At 35.1% G+C, this 23339-nt stretch overlaps 1 protein-coding gene across 9 annotated transcripts in view; it reads left to right on the forward strand.

The window, feature by feature from the left end:
* Positions 1-23339, forward strand: part of ARMC1 (armadillo repeat containing 1) — an 89727-nt gene that overhangs the window by 61051 nt on the left and 5337 nt on the right. For 7 of the 9 annotated variants that reach the window (XM_031946347.1, XM_031946346.1, XM_031946350.1 and 4 more), the window contains 2 exons: positions 8346-8535; positions 22044-22118. In XM_031946347.1, the coding sequence (XP_031802207.1) occupies positions 8346-8535; positions 22044-22118 (265 nt within the window). The remainder of the gene's footprint in view (positions 1-8345; positions 8536-22043; positions 22119-23339) is intronic. The other 2 variants (XM_031946348.1, XM_031946349.1) reach the window with 2 other exon arrangements.

Consider the following 23339-nt stretch of genomic DNA (forward strand, 5'->3'; position numbering starts at 1 on the left):
ATAGTTCCAAATCTGAGCTCCATTATTTGAGGAAAAACTTTGAAGGATTGGAGTGTGATCAAAATGGGACAACTAGAGACCATGAATTAATTAATTGAAGGAACTAGAGATATTTATTTAGTTTATTGGAGACATAATAGAAGCAGGGTTGGAATGTAATCAAAACTATTGTATATTTAGATGATTAAGTTCCTTTAGATTGACTGTAAGCTCATTGAGGTCAGCAAACATGTCTTACTTAATACTGTGTCTTTGTATCTTTTTTCAATGCCTTGGTGTTTTATGCAGTGCTTAGTGGGATATAAGGTCTTTTGAGTGAATGATCTCATTAAAAGCTTTTCCTCATTATTTTAAATAAATTGAAACATTCATAAAAGCATCTTCATTGTAATTTGACTATGCTGAATGAGTGTTATAGAGAATAATATTCAGCAAGTATATCAATAATAATAAATATGACCTCAAATTGCTGTAGATTGTTTTTCATTTCTGTAGTCTCTGATAAAAACAATGTTCTTATTATTTGTGCAGAGTATTAGCAGTATATGAAGTGAATAATTTTTGCTAGATTTATCTGGGGCTTAGAAGTATGTATTGCATGGCTGGCATATATGACTTTGAGAATGATACACGTTATCCAGAGGAAGAGATCTAATTAAAGGGGGCATTTAAGTTGTGTAATTTATTAATCCAAATCCAAATAAGTCTTTTTAAGCTTTAATAGCTTCAAAGGTATTAATGCTGCAAATTAAAAAACAAACTATTTAATTTTGTGAATTTTGAATAAAATTTTAATTTTATTCATTGCTTGTTAGACAGTTTATGGATATCATTTTCTCTAACTCACTAATTAGGTCCTTTTACATTGGTCACCTGGTTTGTTTCCATTAAAATCTTTTCCTTTACAGTCACATCAGAACTGTTGTTCATCAAAACCTATTACTTGGATAGTGTATATTGTAACAGCAGTATTGTTGATGTAAAGATGACTGAAAGACTTAGTAAACCTAATCAACCCAGTATTCCATCATAGTTCCAAAAAACTAATGGAGAAAAAATGCTATCTGTTTCCACATGGATTCAGAGTACAAATTGGGAAGGAGTGGGGTTTAGGGATGTGTATGTGTCTGTCTCCTATGTACACACTTTCTCTTTTTCTTTTTTTTTTTTTTGGCTGTGGGATAGTAGGTAAAACATGACTAATCCAAAACTTTGTGTTGCCTGATTACCTATTTGTAATTCATTTTGTATTTCTTGCCAAAGTGGGAGTAAAGAGAAGGGGGGAAGAAAGAATCTGAAACTGAAAACAAGTTAATTTCAGTAGGAAAAAAACAGATGTTTCTTCCCGAGAGAAATTTAAGGTTATTAAAATAGTGTTGTGGTTTCCTGAATCCATCCTTCTTCACTTCTTGCTTACTTAATTATAGATCCCAGCTCATATTCCATTTATTTTATCTTTGAGCTATTTACATTGATTAAAAAAAGCTCTAGAGATTACATGTATGTATATATCTATCTAGTGTGTCTTTGTACATATACTTATATATATATATATATCAAAACAAGCACAGATATTATATATTGTCAATTGCATGGTCAACTAAGGCAATATTACTTTTGAAAGTCCTACTTTCCTTGTAGTACCCACGTCAAATATGTTGGTTCCATGTAATGGAATAGTATTGTTCTATAACAAATGATGAGCAGACTGATTTCAACAAGGCCTGGAAAGACTTTTGTGAACTGGTACTGAATGAATTGAGCAGAACCAAGATAGCATTATACACAGCAACATCAAGATTGTGTATTGATCTACTGTGATGGACTTTGCTCTTTTTAATAATCTGGTGATTCAAGGCAATTCCAATAGACTTATTGATGCTGTTCTAGTGGCAGTGCAGAGTTGTGGGAATCCCCTTCTTTGGTTGGAGGCACAGGTCCAACGTGAAAAGAATTCACAAACCTGTAAAGTTTGAATGGCAAAGGAAGTTTTATTGGCACTGAGAAATCACCTTTGCTACGAAGGCAGACTTCTGAGTGGCAAAGCCCTGTTAGGGAAATAGAGGTTAGCATTGAGAAGAGAATGTCTTCACAACGGGCAAGAGTCCTGGGTAGGCAGCTGTGCCAAGAGGAGAGAGAGGTCCCTTGACAGAAACATAATTCCTACTTTGGACGTCTGCAAAGATAAGGAGTTTAGAATTGTCCTTTATAGGAGTCTGAGGTTAAAGCTCCCAGTTGAAAAGAGAGCCAATGACCAGGCCTAGATATTTATCTTGGAGTTTCAAGCCACTAAATATCAGACCCAGATCTCCCAATTGAATGAAAATCACTTTGAAGGCTTCCTGAATGGGGATCCAGCTACCCAAAAGATTAATGGGGAGAGGGGGAGTTGTATTGCTTTAGAAAAAGCCCAGTCTGGAAAATATATATTCTCCTATACTCCTTGGAGTCTGGGAGACCCTGAATCAAAGAGGACACAATTTCAGAGTAATTATTTTACAGGGGACACAGTTTCACCCCTGTCATTATGATGGAAAGTGCCATCCACATCCAGAGAGAGAACTATTCGAGACTGAATGTGGACCAAAGAATAGCATTTTTATCTTTAGTTGTTATTGTTTGTTTGCTTGTTTTTTTTTTTTTCTTTGTTGTGCTTTTTTCCCCTTTTTGATTTTTTTTTTTTTTTTTTTTTTTTTTTTTTGCGCATCATGACAAATAAGGAAATATGTTTAGAAAAATTACATATGTTTAACTTATATCATATTGTTTGCTGTCTTGGGTGGAGAAGGGGAAAAGGGAGAAAAAGTTTGAACACAAGGTTTTGCAAAGTTGAATGTTGAAAACTATTTTTGCATGTATGTAGAAAAATAAAATACTATTAATTTTTATTCATATGGAGAAATAGGCATAAATGTTTGTATTGAACTTCTTCACTATGGTTTTACCTCCACTGTATACCTCCCCTGTATACACATTAGCTAGTCTAGCCCCCAATTTTTTCCCCCCACTTGTCTTCCATGCCAATTCTACCTCCTTCATATGTTCATTTGGGGCTGTGATGGTATAATCTTAGTGTGATAACTTCACTTTTCTTGATTTTGAAAAGATGATCATAAAAATCTTTATAGATCTCTTCTGTCTTCATCCATTTTCATTTAGTATCTTGAGAATGATTTTGCTTAGCTTGATCTTTTAATACTTTTTTTAAGCTACTGAAACTTTGTACTGTTTCACTCTTTTAATGAGGTGATAGTGCTTACAATTACTTTATTTACAATTAAGATTTTTAGAAGTTTGCTGTTGTAAACAGGGTTTCAAGTCCCATATCCCTTAAGGGGTCTATGAATAGATTTCAAGATGTCAATGACAGCTTTATATTCTTTAACTTTTGATTTCCTTTGTATCCTATGTATTTTCTTTTATTCCTTTAAAAAGGGGCTATGGGTTTTATCATTTTGCCAAATAGGTTCATGATACAGAAAAAGGTTAATTTCAAAATAAATTGAATCCTCTGACTGCAGTATCTCTCTCTTAGCAAATCAGTCATAGAGTTTGCTGGTTAAAAATGTTTCTAGGCTTCTATGATCTCATTATGGCAGTAGATTTACATAAGTTATACTTCTTTATGAAATTATTGTAATTAGTACCAATGTCCTCTTCATCTAGTTGACATATATTTACTTCATTTGCAAATGAATACAAATATCAAGTCAGATTTGTTTTAATTGTATTTCTTTTTTAAAAATTCCAATAGTTTTTTTCCAATTACATGTAAAGATAATTTTTAACCTTCATTTTTGTACATTTTGAGTTCTAAATTTCTTACCTTCTCCCTTCTGAAACAGTAAGTAATTTTGATATGTATAGGTTATACATATACAATCATTTTAACCATATTTCTATATGGTGTTTTCTTAATATATTTATTCATCTCCATAACATCTCTTACATATTTCTCCTTTTCTCTGTTCACATAACCATTGTGATAGATAGTCCATCATCTCTTGCTTACATTTCTTGCGCAGTGTTCTCCTAATTTGGCTTCTTGACTTAAGTCCTACACCACTCCAATTCATCTCCCACAGGACTAGGATTTAGAGTTCTGAGAGTGTCATCTCTTTCTCAGACTATTATAATGTCTTGATGGTTGGTCTCCTTGGGTCTCCCCCTACTTCTAATCACCTGCCAAAGTGGTCTTCCAGAAGTACGAGTTTTAATATGTGGCTTCTTAGTATGTTTCTCTTTGTATTGACTTTCCCATGTGTTTCAAATGCTTCTATTCCTGTCTCCCTCTCTAAGTTCCTCCCCTTAACCCTCTCTCCCATTTCTGCCTCTTACAGCTTTTAACTTCTTTAAAGACTCGATTTAATTGTTAAGGTCTCTATTCTTATTGAGATTGTTAAATCAAGTGAAACAAATTAAGTACATATAAATAGATATAAAATACATATCAAGTAAATTGGATGGAGGCAAGTTTGGCTGTCTTAGACTGAGTTGGCTGCTTGAAATGAACTTTGAAGGAAAAGGGATTTCAGAAGTCTCAGGTGAAAACATCATTCCTGGTGTCAGTATTAAGCAATTATTGTATACCAGTCACTCTGCTCAGACTGGAGATAGAAAGGCAAAAACATAGTCCCTACCCTCAAGAAGTTCACATTCTAATGGAGTATACAAAATTATACATACAAAAGATATACAGTGTAAATAAAAGTTAATCTTTCAGAAGGAATATATTAGCGGTGGTGGTAGACAATGTGAACAAGGTTGAGAAAGGCCTTTTACTGAAAGTGGAAATTGAACTGAGTCTTGAAAGTAATTAGAAAAACCAAGAGGCAGAATTGAGAACAGAAAATATTCCAGGCATGGGAGTGACAGCCAGCATAAAGGCAAAGAAATGGGAGATAAGAGTATCCTGTGACAGAAATGTAGTTCTGTTGAATTGTAGTATACATGGAGAAGAGGGAATGAGAGAAAGACTACAAAGTTAGGAAAGGGCCATGTTGTGAAGAGCCTTCTTTTTTTTTTTTTTTTCCTTAAAAAAATTTATTGAACTAAATACAAAATAAGAAAAAGCAATGGAAAAAAGACAGAAAAGTAAAGCAAAACATTGTCATGTGCCCAGCAGAATATCAGGGAGGATTCAAAATATATAACATGAGTGTCTGTCCATCTTTTCTTTGCTTCCTTAGAGATTGATTATTCTTTTGCTCTCTGCTGAATACTTTTTATTTTATTCTCCCCCCTCCCCCCACGCCCACTCCCTTCATATCTTCTGTTGCAGATCTGGCAGGGAGGTATTTGCTCTTCATATTGGTTAATCCTCAGCCTGAGATCTTTCTTTGAGTCTTCTTGAGTTGTCCTAGAAGGATTCCTTTCTGTCTAAAGTCTTCTTTGTTTTTAGCCAGTCTTTGTTTACCCTTTATCATTTGTTCTGTTTGTGCGGAAAATGTGGAGAACTTGAAATTTACTGACCTGTTTCACCATCTTCCCAGAATCCTCTCTGTGAAATGCTTTCAAGGTCAAACACAACAGTATTTCATATTTGATTCTGGAGCTATTGGAATCATAAAGGTAAAAAGAGAGTAAATGGGAAGTTTGGAAAAGAGGAGGAGGGTGTGAGGGAAAAGTTAATGAATTCTGTTTTGGATATGTGGAATTAAAGAATGCTATGGGACATCAAATTCAAGATATCTAATTGACAGTTGAAGATGAGAGCTCAAGAAAGAAGTTAGGGCTGGATAAATAAATTTGATCCATGGGAACTGATGAGATCATTAAGTACTATAGTAATAGAAGAAGAGTTGGCCTAGGATTCAAATAGCTTTTTTTTTAGACTCAGTTCCGATTTTTCTTGGAAATGCACTAGTTAAACAACTTCTAGTAGCATCATGGAAAGGAGGTGGCAAGGTTTTAAATCTCTTGCTTCCTTGCATGGCTTTAGTTCTTCAATTATAGCATAATTCTTACCACTGTAGTGAGAATCTTACTCATTCTCTTGAGAAGTAAATCTGTTAAGGAACTCTCCCTCTATGAAATTAATGCCTAATTTTGAACTTGGGATTAGCTACAATGTATAACCTTAAAGGTTGGAAATGTTCATTTTTGGAATGGCAGTATTTGGCTTAATTGAGAAATGAATCAGAGTCCTATGAAATCAAGTTTTTTACCTTTGTAACTCCAGTAGCTCCAGAATCAAATATAAAATACTGTTTGACTTGAAAGTACTTCACAGAGGATTCTGAGAAGATGGTGGAATGGGTCAGTAAATTTCAAGCTCTCCAGATTTTCCCCACAAACAGAACAAATGTGTATCCCAAGATAATATGTATGACCATACAATAAAACCAACTCTTTCCTTGGCCTTTCTAGGAAAATCTGTGAGTTATTATTCCATTTGTTTTTTCAAATATGTGGGAGAGCCAATACAAAGGCAAAGATAATAGGAATCCATTGAGCTATATTAAATAGATGAGTAATATATTCTTGTTGACTTCCAGAAGATCACTTTGGCAGCTGGTTGAAGGATAGACTGGAAATAGGGATAAACTTGAGGCAGGGAGACCAGCCATCAGCATATTCTAATAGTCCTGGGGAGATGTGAGAAACAGGAGGGTGAGTGATAAAAAAGAAAGGCTAATACATAATATTTATATATATATATATATATATATATATATATATATATATATATATATATATATATACATATTTTATAGCAGTCCTTTTTGACATAGGAAAGAACTGGAAACAAAACATGTCAATTGATTAGGGAATGGTTAAACAAGTTTTGGTACATGAATATAATGGAATATTATTGTTCTGTGATAAATGATGGATGTGTTGATTCCCATTGATGTGACTGAAGAAAACAATTTTTAGTTCCATTTGATGTTGGGGATATAGTATCAAATGATGAGGTTGTAGACATCAAATGTTGGAATTCAGTCATGTGAAGAATTCACAATGGCCATTCTCTTTGGTAAAAAGTAGGTTTATTTAGAAGATGTTACAGACAAAATGAAGAGAAAACAATATACATGAATAAATATTAAACAGAATTGAGAGAGCATATAACAATTAACAATAGAAAATACAAGCTCCATATTGGGACTCACAGTTAACTAGGAGAAAGGGAACACTTCTTGAGTTGGAGTATGCCCTGGCTGACAGGCCAGATCCATAGAGGAGTTTACCTCTCTAAAAAGTTAGGTATAAGAAAGAGAAAGACTACATGAAATATGGTGAGGAGGAGAGGGAGAGGAATGAGAGGAGAAAATGGTATGGAGGAAGGGATGAGGAGAAAGAAACCAAGCGTCAGAATGCCATAGTAGACTGACCCAAAAGAGGTTCAGCAAAGATGGCGTGAACTGTGGACAGATTTATAGGGGAAATTTAACCCCAGAAGGTGTGACATAACTCAGATTTCTGACTGAATGTAGCAAGTTGGAAATACCCAGGTTCTCCACTGATGGTGGGACTATAGAATTGAACTGATCCCCATTGATGTCTTCCTGCTTGCCTTGGAGTAATTTTGTCAGTACTTCAGGCTTTCTCTGTCAACCCCATCTTGTTATTGGTGACCTTATCATCGTGAAGAATGGGGAAACTTAAAAGCTGATGCAAAGTAAATAGATAAAGAAAATAATATGGGCTGACTACATCATTGTTGTGTGAAAGAATCAAAACTTAATGCTCTAAAATTATGGCCAAGCTTGGCCCCAAAGAAGAGACAAATATAGTACCCATACCATTTTTGTAGTTATGGTAGACAATGGATGTGGAATCCTACATATATAACGTTAGATTCTTTTTATTATGCTGGTTAATTTCACTGAACTTTTTTTTTCTTTTAAAGTTTTTGTTATAAGAAATAACTGGGAAAATAGATTAATTGGAAAATATGACTTAAAAATAAGATTAATACAGTTTTATTTTCAAAGTTTCATTTCTTTTAAAAAAATATTGATGAAGATTGACTTGGGCAGTTTTTTTTTTTTAATCACATCCTAAATTTCCAAACTTTGTTACAGATAGTAACATGCTCTCTATCTTTTAATTCCACTATTAGGGACAATATACCAGCTTGATTAGTCTGTAGGTCTGAGTCAGAATAGCAAATCTTATTTTATTGTTCACTTCAACAAACATTAATAAGTGCTCATAATATAAGTGGCATTTCTTTCCTTTATGTATTACTTGCCTGTTTATTATTGTGGAATATCACAGTATGTTTTCTGAATTAGATTAAACTGTTAGAAAGACTTTCCTTTAGCTGAAGGCAAAATCATGGTACTAATAAAATAAAACTAATATTTCACTAATACAAATTTATTTTTCTTTGTAAGGACTACAACTCCAGGAGAGACTAAACTTCTGGCTTCTGAAATCTATGACATCCTTCAGTCATCCAACATGGAAGATACTGGCAATGTCAATGAAATGAACTCTCGTAGAAGGAAAGCTCAGTTTTTTCTTGGAACTACAAACAAGCGTGCCAAAACAGTGGTTTTACATATAGATGGCCTTGATGATTCTGTAAGTATCTTAAAAACACATGAATTACAAATAAGATTTTTTTTTCTTCCATTCAAGCTTATTTTGTTTTTGTTGTTGCTTGTCTTTTTTGAAGAGGAACATGACATCGGAAAGGTGATTCCATGATTTGCAAGTTAATTAAATTTAAATGAGGGAGAGTTTGTAGAATCACCATCTCCCTCTGTCCTCCAGAGCAGTCTAGATCCAATGACAAGATAGATATAAATTGGGAGGACTGGTACAGGATGGCCTTTTTAAGTTAAGGTGTTTCCCAAGTCTCAGTTTGAGAGTATCCATTTAGTGATTAAGGCTAAGAAATGAGATAAAGAATGGTTTCTTTTACATCATTTAAAAAAATAATTAGTAGTAGGCAGGGCTTCTACACTCAGTCTGAACTGTCAAGAGTCCAAATAATGACCTATTGTTGACCAGTCTGACAGCTTGGGTGATTTGGGCTTTTAAGATAGGGTCCTTAAAAAAGAAATCTAACTGTAAGTACAACTTGTGAGGTTTTAGCAATGAAAATTTATATTCCTCTGGGCAGAATATCTGTAGATAAGGATATGATTCTCTTTATGGAAAGGGAGAGGATAAAGAAAGAAAAGGAAGGACTTACCTTGCCTATTTGGAACTTAACCCTTTGGATTTCCAGTGCTGTGGCTACTGCTACTTATAGATGATTGTTTTTCCTTCTTTGAAGAAGAGTATGACATCAAAAAGATGATGTTATAACTTGAGAATAAATTGGATTTAAGTGAAACATGGCTGTACTAATTTACTAGTCTCACTCCATTCTCTGGACCCATCTGAGTGTGATGGAGTTTTGCCACTAAATGTTGAGGAAAGTGAGTTTTGGACCCTAAAATTGGAGTCTCAAACCAGTGTCATGAGGTGTATCAAGAGAATTTGTAGATCATCTCTGAATCCTGAGGCATAGATTTTATTATGCCAACAGTGGATTAAAATCCATATTACTAATTTTTAATAGTTAACAAGGGGAGGAAAAGAGAGCTTAAGTTCCCTCTTCAACTCACAGTTAAGGGGGGATGGGGGAAGACAGTTCGTTGTCTTGTGGCAGGTTCCTAATGAAGCCTTGAAGCCATAAAACAGGCTAGTGGGGATTGTAATACTGCCTGCCTGCCTGCAACTAATTTTTTTAACCTTTAATAGTACTTGTTTTTCTAAAAGCATGTATAGTTTTCAACATTCGTTTTTGTAAAACTTTGAATTCTAAATTTTTTCCCTCACTTTCCTCCTTCCCAAGACACCAAGCAATCTGATAATAGGTTAATTATATGCAGTGTTTTTAAACATATTTCCCTATTTGTCATGTTGTGCAAGAAAAATCAGATCAAAAGAGAAAAAAAATGAAAAGATAAAAATGCTATTATTTGCTCCACATTAAATCTCCGTAATTCTCTCTGTGAATGCAGATATTTTCAATCCCAACCAAATCTATTGGAATTGCTTGAAATCATCTCATTTTTGAAAAGAGTCAAGTCTTATCACAGTTGATCATCATGTAATTGTTGAGGTCTAGGTTTGGGGTACCTAAATGAAATTAGGGTTTAGTTGAGGTCTAGTGACAGGTTTTGGGGTACAGGAAGTCAAGCAAAGCTTCCCTGCAACCCCCTTGGATTCAGCGCAAGGATACTGCAATAAATGAGGTCTAGTAGCAGAGTGAGTTCCCAATAAAAGCATTTATTAGCTCGAGAGCTAGGTTGATAAAAGAGGTTTATTATTGGATTTGGAAGTAAGGAGACAGGTGAGGGTAGAGATAAGGAGGGCACTGGACAGAGGGAGTTTCCTCAAGCAAACCATCTGCTCCAGGAAAGATTTTAGAGGCAGGGGAGTGTCTAGATTGTGGACAGATAAAAACTTTGTTTTCCAAATCCTTGCAGCCTCTTTCTTATTTCTTAGAGACTGAGAGCCCACAAAAGAATGCCTTTTATCAATCTGCAGCAATTCCAAAAGAATTGTGTCAGAGTTTAGAGCTCCCAACTAGGACCCAAGCCTGACTCGGGGGCTTTGGGTGTCCACTGCAAGATAAGGAAAGAAAAAAAATCTTTTACCTTGTCCAGAGTTCCGGATTGCCTGGTCCTGCTATCTGTAAAAAAAATAGAAGCCTTTTCACCTGAAATGCAAGTAGGGTGAGATGGAATACAGATATTCTCCCCACTACTTTTAGAGATAGAGTGAGACAAAGAAGGAATGAGTGTTCTCTTGGTTCTGCTTACTTCATTCGCATCTATTCATCTAAGTCTTTCCAAGCTTTTCTGAAATCAGCCTGCTCATCATTTTTAACAGAACAATAGTATTTCGTTACATTCATATACCACAACTTACTCAGTCACTCTCCAGATAATGAACATCCACTCGATTTCAAATTCCTTGCCATTGGTTTAAAAAAAAAAAAAAAAGCTGCTATAATAATTTTTTGCACAAGTGGGTCCTTTTCCCACTTTTATGATCTTTATGGGATACAGACTCAGTAGAGGCACTGCTGAATCAAAGAGTATTGCACAATTTGATATTCCTTTAGTCATAGTTCCAAATTGTTCTCCACAATGATTGTATCATTTCACAATTCCACCAGTAATGCATTAATGTCCCTGTTTTCCCATGTCTAACAATTCATCATGATCTTTCCTGTCATTTTAGTCAATCTGAGAGGTGTGAAGTGCTACCTTAGACTTGAGCTGACTAACTAAAAAGAAGTTAGGTGTACTGTAGGTTCTTTTAATAAAGGGGTTTGTGAGACATGTGCTAGATCCCCTTACCCAAATTGACTACTCAGAGGCATCCTCAGATTCAAAGAGGAAGCATTTATTTGGTCTTTGCAAGAAGAGGCTCAGGCACATTCAGGCAAACATAGAGCTTTTCAGCTCTCATCTCCCCACATGTGAGGCCTGGCCTATCAAGCTGGGAATAATGAATTTGGTTAAATAGCAAAAGACCCAAGTCTTTTCATTGGCTGAACTGAAAAACCAATGGTCAGCAATGTTGTCTACTTTCTGTGAGTGGCATCACTTCCTAGAGCTTAGATCTAGGGTCTGACCTTTCCTGCCTTAATAGGAATCATGTGACTTCCTGCAGTTTAGGCCTAGGACCTCACCTAATCCATTTGATAAGACTTTTTAAGAAATCTTTACTTAGTCCATTCAGGGGAAGTATAGCCTCTGGAGTTGACATTACAACTTGACTTTCTGATTAAACAGTAATTGGGATCATGATAATTTTTTTCTGTGTTAAAAAATACCATTTAAAGAGATAATCTATTTTGTCTATGCTACAAAAGTTTCACTTAAAACACAAAAATCTATCAATTCTCCTCCCTGATTGCGTCTGGGAGCAGCTTGGACTATAAAATTCAGTTTTCTTATAGAGCTACTGCCCACTGTCAAGAATCTGTCCAGATCTAGAATTTTTTCCTTTATCCTTATCAAGTATAGTGGCAAACTTATTATATATCAGTAAGGTAGCTTTAAGTCTTCTTGATATTTTGTTAGAGAAACCATTTTGTATTTATTGGCGTTTTAATACAGTGAGGGGAATGAGATATGGTAGGTGGAATTTCATTACACCTCATCCAAAAAGCATTTATTTATTAAGCATCTTATTTAACACAGTACAGTATTAAGGTCCTATGTGAAGCTTGCAAAAGTAAAAAATAATTCCTACCTCCAGGAAGGTCATATCTGGATTGGAGAGACAGTATGTCCATATAAAGGTATATTTAAGATACAGACAAATTAACTGTGAAGTTGGAGGGGAGATGGGATGCTAATAGTTGAGGGAGTAAAGAAAGGGGCCTCATGTTGAAGGCAGCTCTTAGTTTGAGTCTTGAAAAAAAAAACCTAGGGATTCCAAGAATGGAAGTTGGCATAGAATGCATTGCAGCAAAGGGGGAGAAGTTGTACAAAGGTGGAAAATGAAATAACAGGAAGAAAAGGAAACAAGAAGTCCAATATGGCTAGACTGTAGACTGCACAAAAGGGAGTAATGTGTAAAAAGGCTGGGAAGATAGGAAGAAACGAAGTTATAAAAAGCATTTAGATGCCTTACCAGAAGAGTTTATATTTGATCCTAGTGTTGAGGTGTTGGGGTCACAGGCCAGTGTCTTGAGGTGTCTCGAGGTGTCTCAAAAGAATTTACAGGCTTGATCCCATATCCAAGTCAAGGGGAAAAGTTTATTGTAATTGTAACTTGCTAAATTGAAGTGGGCTGAAGTCCAAAGATTTTAATAAGTAACCTGTAGAAAGGAGACTTATCATTGATAAGCTAATTTTATATCCTAGAGGTAGAACTGAGGAGTGGTCTCAGGAATTTAGTTATCACTGACCAGCAAACCTAGGACTATCCTAAACCAGAAGACTTTAGAATCATTGAAAGACAAGATTTCCAGAACAATAGTTAGTGATCAGGATCACTAATATATGTTCCCTAAGTTTAAGGGAAGAAATATTCTTTTATTCCTAGGCTAGAAGACTTACAATCATTGACAGAATAATAGCATTCTTAGATCAGAGGCCTCAGGATCACAGATTCCAAAGCCAGAAGATTTAGAACACTGACAGATTGTTAGAACAGAAGCCTCCTAAGGTCAGGGGACCTTAAAATGGTTGCTCTCTTCCTCTAGAAGCTATATTCCATCACTAGGAATGGAGTTTGAATACTGGGAGACATAGTTGTGAGAATTGTACTTCAGGAAAGTCATTTTGCTCTCTGTGTAGAGCTTAGAATGGAGACTTGCAATAGGGAAACCAATGAAAAGGATGTTGCAATACTCTGAGCAAGAGAAGATGAAGGCCTGAACTAGAGTGGTGGCACAGTGGAGAAAAGAGAACGTTAAGTGAGAGATGTTAGAGAAATACAAATGATGATATTTGTGAGTTGATTTCTATGTGAAAATGAGGATTTGAGGATGATACATATCATAGTTGCAAACTTGGTGATGTTGGAATTAGAGGTATAGCCAGACTCTTCCTCTGGCCCAGGCCACCAAAATGATGGAGTTACAAATTCAGTCTTGGAGGGTATAAGATGTGTTACCCCAAAAGTATAATGGGATTATGGACCAGAGTTGCAAATTGTCTCAGAAAAAAAATTGTAGGCTTAGACCTCCAAATTGAGACAAAGGCTTTATTATGCTGTTAACAGCTAAAATCTATAGGGGTTTGTTTGTTTGTTTGCTTGTTTTTTAAGCAAAGCAGCATTATAAGAATTAATTATGGGCCTCAGAGACTTACCTGTAAGGGGAACATGCCTGTGGAAAGTGGAAGATTACACTATTGACTGTCAAGCTAAATTCCAAGAAAATTTAGCTGTTGTGATATTTGCCCCACAAAGAAATTGGGGGGGAAGGGACGGGGAAATTGGGGGGGAAGGGATGGGGGTGGGGAGGATTACAATGGTGGGCTTGCCCTAAAAAGAAGAATAAACGGGATATGAGTAGATGTTTTATAGGAGAATTATCACCTCAGGGGGTGGCATAATATCTTGACTTTCTGTGATTAGATACAGTAACTGTGGAGTTATGGTTTTGTCCATGCAAAGAATTTGGCTAAAACTTCTACCAGAGTGGGGCTGTTGTTTTTTGTTATTTGTTCTTGTTCTCAAAGAGGATTATGACATCATAACGTGGGAAAGTCTCTGGGGAGAAGGTGAAATAAAGGCAAGAACAAGATGAGTATTGAGATGTTGAGATTGCCTTGAAGATACTAACAGGTTTGGGAAGGCCTGGGTTTTTTTTTTTTTTTTTTTTTTAATCATAGTTTTATCTTAAAGATGCTAACAAGGCAGTCTGGGCACATTATGGCTGCCTTAACTAGGGTAACATGACAATTTGGGAAGTTAAGTTCCCATTAAGGTTATGCCAAGTAGACAGTCTTGGGAAAACATAAATTCCCAGTTATGGGCACCTTAACAAAGGAAGAGATTAAGTTGATTTTCAGAATTTATATTAGTTATTCCTCTTGTACTTTTTTGGCTCAAGAAGAAAAAAGCATTTTAGGTTAAGTAATGCTTCATTTTGTTCATTTTATGCCAATATTAATGGATATTTCTTTAAAGACGTTTTCTAATATTTAGGAAGTCTTTGCTAATTTCATTGAATTGTTCAAAAAATCTTGAAGGTGCCCCTAAACTCCCCATTTTATAAATGACAAACTTGAGTTCCATAAAGGTTAAATGACTTGTTCCAAAATAGTTATTTAGTGGCAGGTCCACAAATAACCTTAGATGTTTTTATTGCTAGCATAACTATCACCAATACTAAAGATCAATTACTATAAAATAATTTCTTAGATTGATCCCTGTCTCTAGATGGAAATTAATTATAAATATAATCTTTGACTTACAGAAAATTTTGTTGATACCTGAGAATGTTTTGCCAGTAATTTATATATCTGTAGAACAACTTTGGATCCTTCTTCCCCTGTTTTTCCAAATAATTTATATAATATTGGAATTCATTGCTTTTTAAGTTCACTTACAAATCCATCTGAGATTTTTTTCTTAGGGATTTCTTTAATAACTTGTTCAATTTCTTTTTCTAAAATTGGACTGTTTAAGTAATTGATTTTCTCATCTATTGATTTGGACAATCCAGATTTTGGATGTATTCACCCATTTCACTTAGATTATCAGAATGTGATACTGAATGTGCAAAATAGCTCCTAATTATTGCTTTAATTTCCTCTTCATTGGTGGTAAATTTAACCTTTTCACTTTGATACTGGTAATTTGGTTTTCTTCTTTAATTTTTCTAATCAAATTAACCAAAGGTTTATCTTTTTTGTTGTTTAATTTTTCTTTCATAAAACCAACTTTGATTTTCAGAATTTCTAATTTAATTGGTAGGTTTTAATTTATTCTTTTTCTAGTTGCATATTCAGTTGATTGATCTTCTTGTTCTCTATTTTATTTATGTAAGCATCTAGAAATATAAAATTTCCCCCAAGAACTGCTTTGGCTCCATCCTGTAAGTTTTGGTATGTTGTCTCATTATTGTTCTTCTCTTGAATGAAATTGATTTTTTGCCTATGATTTGTTTGACCCATTCTTTAGGAATTAGGTTATTTAATTGGCATTTAGTCTGTCTTTTCCTGAACCTTTATTATATGTAATTTTTATTGCATCATGATGCATTTGCTAAAAAGGATGCATTTACTATGTCTGTCTTTCTGCATTTGATTGTGAGGTTTTTATGTCCTAATCCATGGTCAGTTTTTGTGTAGGTTCCATGTACTTCTGAGCAAAGAGGTATATTCTTTTTGTGTAGGTGCCATGTACTTCTGAGCAAAGAGGTATAATCGTTTCTGACCCCATTCAGTTTTCTCCAGAAATCTATCATATCTAAATTTTCTAAGATTCTATTAACCTCCTTAATTTCTTTCTTGTTATTTTATCTTTGCATTTATCTAATTCTGATAGAGGAAGGTTGAGATTATCCCATTAGTATAATTTCGCTCTCATTTCTTGCAACTCATTTAACTTCTCTAAGAATTTGGATACAAACCAAGTGTTACGCATGTATCTTTAGTGTTGATACATATTGATATTACTTCATTATCATTTTTTATTATTAAAGGTTTTCATTTTCAAAACATATGCACGGATAATTTTTCAACATTGATCTTTGCATAGCCTTATGTTCCAAATTTTCCCCTTCTGACTCTCACCTCTTCCCCTAGATAGCAAGCAATCCAATATATGTTATACAAGTTAAAATGTATGTTTATTCCAATATATGTAAGCATTTGTACTTTTAATCTTGCTGTACAAGTAAGATCAGATCAAAAAGGAAAGAAAATGAATAAGAAAACAAAATGCAAGCGAACAACAACAAAAAGAATGAGAATGTTATATTGTGATCCACACTCAGTTCCCACAGTCCTCTCTCTAGGTGGAGATGGCTCTCTTCATCACAAGATATTGAAACTGGCCTCAATTGTTGCCATGTACAATGATCTCCTGGTTATGCTCACTTCATTTAGCATCAGTTCATGTAAGTCTCTCCAGGCCTTTCTAAAATCATTCTCCTGATCATTTTTATAGAACAGTAATATTCCATAACATTCATATACGATCACTTATTCAGCTATTCTCTGATGAGCATCCACTCAGTTTCCAGTTGCTTGCCACTACAAAAAAAGCTGCCACAAACATTTTTGCACATGTTGGGTCCCTTTCCCTCCTTTAAGATCACTTTTGTATTACACGCTCAGGAGAGACATAGTTGGATCAAATCCAGTTTGTGCACAGTTTGATAACTTTTTGAGCATGGTTCCAAATTGCTCTCCAGAATGATTGGATTCGTTCACAACTTCACCAACAGTGTATCAGTGTCCCACTTTTCCCACATCCCCTCCAACATTTGCCATTATCTTTTCCTGTCATCTTAGCCAATCTGAGAGGTATGTAGTGGTACCTCAGAATTGTCTTAATTTGCATTTCTCTCATCAATGGTGATTTAAAGCACCTTTTCCTATGACTAGAAATAGTTTTAATTTCTTTATCTTAAAATTATCTGTTCATGTCCTTTGATTATTTATCAATTGGAGAATGGCTTGAATTCTTATAAATTTTGAGTCAATTCTGTATATATTTTAGAAATGAAGCCTTTGTCAGAAAGTGTAAAATGTTTTCCCAGTTGCTTCCCTTCTAATCTTGTCTGCAATTAGTTTTGTTTGTACAAAAACTTATTAACTTAATACAATCAAAATTATCTATTTGGTGTTCATTTATGAGTTCCAATTCTTTTTTGGCCACAAATTCCTTCTCCATAGATCTGAGAGGTAATAAACTGTCCTATGTTTTTCTAATTTATTTATAATCTCATTCTTTATGTCTAGATCATGAACCCATTTTGACCTTATCTTGGTATACAGTGTTGTAAGTGGTCAATGCCTAGTTTCTGCCATACTAGTTTCCAATTTTCCCAGCAGTTTTTGTCAAATAGTGAGACTCACTATTTGAGTTTTTATCTCAAAAGCTGGGGTCTTGTCAAACACTAGATAGCTATAGTTATTGACTAATTACTTCATTATCTGTGGTAATCTTTAGCAAAAGATGTAGTTTACTTCCTTATCTCTAAATTAAATTTATTTTTGCTTTTGCTTGATTTGAAATCAGGAATGCTACCTCTGCTTTTTTTTTTTTTTTTTTTTTAAATTATTTTTTAAAACTTCAGTCGAAGCATAATAGATTCTGCTCTAGTCTTTTTACCTTTACTCTGTGGGTATTTCTGTGTTTCAAATGTGTTTCTTGTTTAAAAAAACAAAAACAAAAACCAGTCCCCCAAAATATGTAGAATTTGGTATTTAATCCATTCTGTTATCCACTTCCATTTTATGCGAGAATTCATCTCATTCATATTCACAGTTAAAATTATTAACTCTGTATTTCCTATTATTCTGTTTTTTGTAAATTATACTTTCTTCTGTCCTTTACCTTTTCCTTCCTCACATGCATTTTGCTTCTGCCCACTACCTCCCTCAATATGCTTTCCCTTTTTTCAGCCCATGCCCTCCTTTCTTATTCTTTACTCTTCTACTTTTGCCTTCCCTTCTATTGTCCTTCCCCTTTCCTTTACTCTTTCCCCTTCAATTTCTCTGTAGGGTGAGATAAATTTCTACACCAGACAAGGTATGTCTGATATTCTCTGTTTGAGCCAAATCCCTTCCCTTCTTTTTCTCTATTGTAATAGGTCTTTTGCACCTCTTCATGTGAATATTTCCTCCCATTTTACCTCCCAATTCCTCATCTCCCAGTACAATCCCTTTTCCATCCCTAATTTCTTTTTCATATCATCACATTAAAGATAATTTATAACTTCCTCATGGTTCCTTATTATTTACCTACCCTGACAAAGAGGTATTTCCCAGGAATTTCACATTATCTTTCCAGCTAGGAATGTAAACATTTTAATATTTTAAAAAGTTTTTTTCCTTACATTTTTATGGTTCTCTTGAATCTTGTATTTGAAGATCAGATTTTCTGTTTAGTTTTAGTCCTTTCATCAGAAGTAATTGAAAACATTTCATTGAATATTTATCTTTTCCCCCAGAAAGATAAATCTTAATTTTGTTGAGTAGTTGATTCTTGGTTTTAGTCCCAAGTTCCTTTGCCTTCCGAAATAATATATGGGGTTCCATTCTTTTAATGTGGAAACTATTTGGTCTTGGGTAATCCTGATTGTAGCTCTTCAATCTTAGAATTGTTTCTTTCTGGCTGCTTGTAATATTTTCTCCTTGACCTGATAATTCTGGAATTTAGCTACTATATTCCTTAGAACTTTCATTTTATGGATTAGTGGATTCTTTTAGTCAGTCACTGTTTTACCCTTTTCATTGAGTGCAGTTTTTCTGGATATATATATATATATATTAGTGTGGCAATTGGGGTTAAGTGACTTACCCAAAGTCTCACAGAGTTAGTAATGTTAAGTGTCTGAGGCTGGGTTTGAACTTAGGACCATTGCTCTAGCTGTGCCATCTAAGTTGCCCCTTGTATGATTTTTTGAAAGATGTTGTCGAGGTTGTTGTCCGTCTCCCCTTCTCTCTCCCTCCCCCCAACATTGTGGCTTTCAGGTATTCCAATAATTCTTAAATTGTCTTACCCCTGGATCTATATTCCAGGTCAGACCAAGAAGAAGAACTTTTTTCATTATTTTGTTTTTATTTCATTATTTTTTGATATCTCATTGAATCATTCATTTCCATTTGTCCCATTCTAATTTTTAGTAAATTATTTTCTTTAAGTAGGTTCAGTTGGGGTTAAGTGACTTGCCAGGGTCACACAGCTAGGAAGTGTTAATTGTCTGAAATCAAATTTGATCTCAAGTCCTCCTGACTTCAAGGCTGGTGCTCTATCCACTGTGCTACCTAGCTGCCCCTGACCAATTGTACTTTTAAAGTTGTTTTGTTTGGTGGATTTTCTTCTTCTTTGTTTAGCCAAATTTATTTTTTTAAGGAGTTGTTTTCTTCAGTCAAGTTGTTGGGTTTTTTTCTCCAAACTATCATAACTCTTGCATTGCTCTCATTCCTCTTGCCCCCCCTTTATTCATTTATCTCTCTTTTAAAATCCTTTTTAAGTTGGAGACTATCCTTTGCTGTCCTCTTTTGGGTTTATTTTCTGATTTGTCTCTGTTATAGCTTGCTATAGTCAGAGCCCTGTTTTGTTTTTTGTTCATTTTTAAAGATTGAGGTCTGCTCCTAGGGCACTGAGGAGATTGTCCCAAGCTTCCTTAGCAAGGTGACAGGGGCCTCTCATTGACTGTGCTGGGGCCGGTGGTGCTACAGGCTTCTCTCCATTGTGCTGGGTGGGCCTGGCCAAGTCTGCTTCTTAAGTTTGTCTTCTGTACTTTTTTGATGGTCTTATACATATTCTGCTGAATCAGGACAACCACACTGCTGAAATTTGCCTAAGAGCTAAGATTCTCCATGCTGGACTTCATTGCTTGCTTGTGCTCTGGGCCCTGTTCCCCCATGCTCAATTATAGCACACCTTTCCTGAAATCCTTCCAAGATATCTTAGGCTGGAAAATTACTATACTCTGAATATTTGTGGATTCTGTCACTCCAAAATCCATTCACAGGTTTGATTTACTGTTGATTCTGAGCAAAGCTGGAGAGAGCTCAGGCAATGTCTAGTCTACTGTCTGTCATCTTGACTCCACCCCTGACATTTTCCCTGATAATCATGACCTTTACCCTTCTTCAAAATAGATTATACATCAAAAGAGAAACCAACTTTAACTTTTTTCATGATCTTGAATACCAGGAAACTAAAACTATGAATTAATATCAAACACCATTCTTTCTCCTATCATCTACCATGTTCTTGGTTTAAAAAAAAAAAAGCTGCTTTTTTTTTTTTTTTTTAAACCATTAGCTGACCTCATACTCTTGCAACAAAACACAATCCCACATTCTAGCCTCCTTTACCTCTTTTCAATGCTGTGAAGATCCGAACTCAAAAGCTTAGAAATTTGCTGAGGCTTGATAGCTAGTTCATATGTGCTACAACAGAATTCTATAGAAAAATAGAGGATCAGAGAGAATGGAAAAGGGGACATGTATTTGGGCTTATAATTAGAACCCAACTCTATGCCCAGACTAACTATTTCCTCCCATTGTCAACAGACATCCAAGTTGCTGAAGGCAGAAATTTGCCAGGAGTACATAGCTGTGGTGTAGCAGACCTCTGTACTGCAGGATAAAAATACTGAGGAATAGACTGTGTGTATGCATGGGCTTGCTTGCCCTTCTGTGTGACTCAGTGAAGCTTGAAGGAAAGATCTCAGCATCCAGTGGCCAATTTTTCTCCCTATTCCTCCGAAAGGCCTCCTGGGATCAGAGAGCTAGTATGGGAGAAAGTTAGCTAAGATACTCCCAGAGAAACTACTATCAGAAGGGAATGATTTAGAAAGTGAGTACTAGAGGAAAATAAAATAAAGGAGGACCAAAAAAAAAAAAAACTAAAAATAAAAGGGAATTGCTGAATATCTTGGGAGGAAAAAAATTTCAAACACTGAGTATAAACAGATAAACCAACAGAGAAAGACATCAACAGAAGAAAGAAATATGACCTTCAGACCTAGTAAACAAGTTTTGGTTTGTGTGAATATTTATAACAAAGGAAAATGAATATCTAATGAAACAGGAGGCCTTGTGGATTTTGAGGAAAGTATGGAATCACCACATATCCTGTTCCTGATTGGTTTAAAAGAGAAATCAAAATTGTAATAATAAGATTTATGGCTTACCCAGCAGAGATAACTGAAAAAAATGGAAAAATTTAAATGTGTGATAGCAAATCTTGCCAAAAAAACAAGAGGTACTGATTGGGAATACAAGTACTTAGAAATGGGGGGGACACTTGGAAGAGGAGAAGCTTAAAGCTATATGTACTCTTTATGAAAATAAAAACACACTGATCTTGAATCTTGATGGGTAGAAGCTAGGATTACTTGAGAATTTCCTAAGAGAATGAATATAAATAAAAAAAACTTGAATACTATAATGTAAGAAATAATAGAAAAAATTTCCCAAGCTTCTTTTCTTTTTCAATTAATAGTATTTTTTTTTCAAATAAATTCTTGTAAAGAGTTTTCAACATTTATTTTTGTAAGACTTTTGTGTTCCATTTTTTTTTCTCCCTTTCTGCCTTATCCTACCCCTCCCCAGAACAGCAGGCAACCTGATAAAAGCTGAACATGTGCAATTCTTTTTAAACATTTCCATATTTTTTTCTATTGTACAAGAAAAATCAGACCAAAGGGGAAAAAAGAGAAAGAAAAATAAGTGCCCCTTTCCCTCCAAGATGAAAATACTATGCTTTAATCTATAGTTCTCTCTCTGGATTGGTTTTGCCCAGAATTTCTTAATACAGAAAAGGAAATGTCTATCTATTGAAAGAATATGTAGAGAGGTGTAGACCCTGGGAAGTTAAGAGCCAATATTAGGGGCATTTCTTCAATATGTGAATCATTTTTTTTTCCACAGGAGTATATATGGGGAAAAGATGATTCCTGTGGTCTCTCAGGAAGAGAAGAGATTGCAAGAAAATATGTAAGAAAGGTAGATGAAAAGGATGAAAAAAGTGGAGAGACTTTAATTAGATGATGGAGGAGAAGGGTTCCACTCAGAATACTTTTGTGGGTGCAAAGAGATGTTTTTTGAAGAGACATGAGGATCTTATACAATGATCTATAGGGATTTGGTGCTTTAATAAACTTCTAATTCTACCTCTAGAGTTGGGAACAAGCTCCTGGGGACTGTTGTAGCCTGGAGGATTTGAGGTTGTGGACTCCACAGAGGTGGTAAATGGGAAAGTAAAATGACTTAGGGAGAGATTATAATTCAGAGGTGGCTGCATTATGAGGAATGGAGGTGAGGTGGGGCTATCCTGCCATTGCTCTCTTTGTCACCTTCTGGGATTGGCATTTTCTTAGAGTATTTGTGTAAAACTATTCTTAACAATTTCCTGAAAGGCAGTTAAATGTTTATTGTACAAGGCCAATTGAATGAAGTGACTGTAGACAATATGAGGTATGAGACAAGTGCATCTGAATCCCTTTTTATTTTTCCACATTCCAACCACTGAAAGTTCTTTGTTGTTTGAATTTTAAATGTTAGTAGTAAGTTATTCTGTACTATCTCTTTAAAGAAGTATGTTAATATATCCAAGTAGTTAATATAGCAGAACTATAAACCTCAGTGTCTGGAACTATGTGTTTTTTGCAAGTCATTAAGGCTATTTAAAAAGAAATTTTTGTGTTTGACTAAATTTAGTCTGTGTGTTAACCTTCAACCTGATTTAGCTCTTTCCAGATGTTTTTACTGGGTTGTAGCCACTGTGCTTGCTACAATTTCGAGGAGCTTATAGGTTGGTGAAAGGTGGACATGAGAGGTAGATTTGAGCAGGAAAAGGACTCAACAAGCCCACACACCAGAGGAGCTAGTCCTTCCTGGACATCCTAAGAGTACCCAACAGGCCTCAGATCTGGAGGTGAGATAGGGCAATATCTTTCCTAAGCATGGCAGGTGTGTAAAGATTTTCTCTGCAGAAGCATGGATGAGAACACTTTATTCCATCAGCCATGAAGGCACCAGAAGCAGTTGCTTGCTTTGAAGCACTTAAGAGCTTGGTCAGACATTTAAGTTCCAAGCTCATCCATTGCATCCTAGGCTACCACCACTTTTTTAAAATTTTGTCTTGCTATTGGATTTCCATGATTCTGACAGGAGAGTAAGGCTGATAACTTTGTGCAACTCTGCCTCACATATTCAATTCATATG

The sequence above is a fragment of the Sarcophilus harrisii genome, chromosome 1, assembly GCF_902635505.1.
Source record: "Sarcophilus harrisii chromosome 1, mSarHar1.11, whole genome shotgun sequence".
Classification (NCBI taxonomy): domain Eukaryota; kingdom Metazoa; phylum Chordata; class Mammalia; order Dasyuromorphia; family Dasyuridae; genus Sarcophilus; species Sarcophilus harrisii.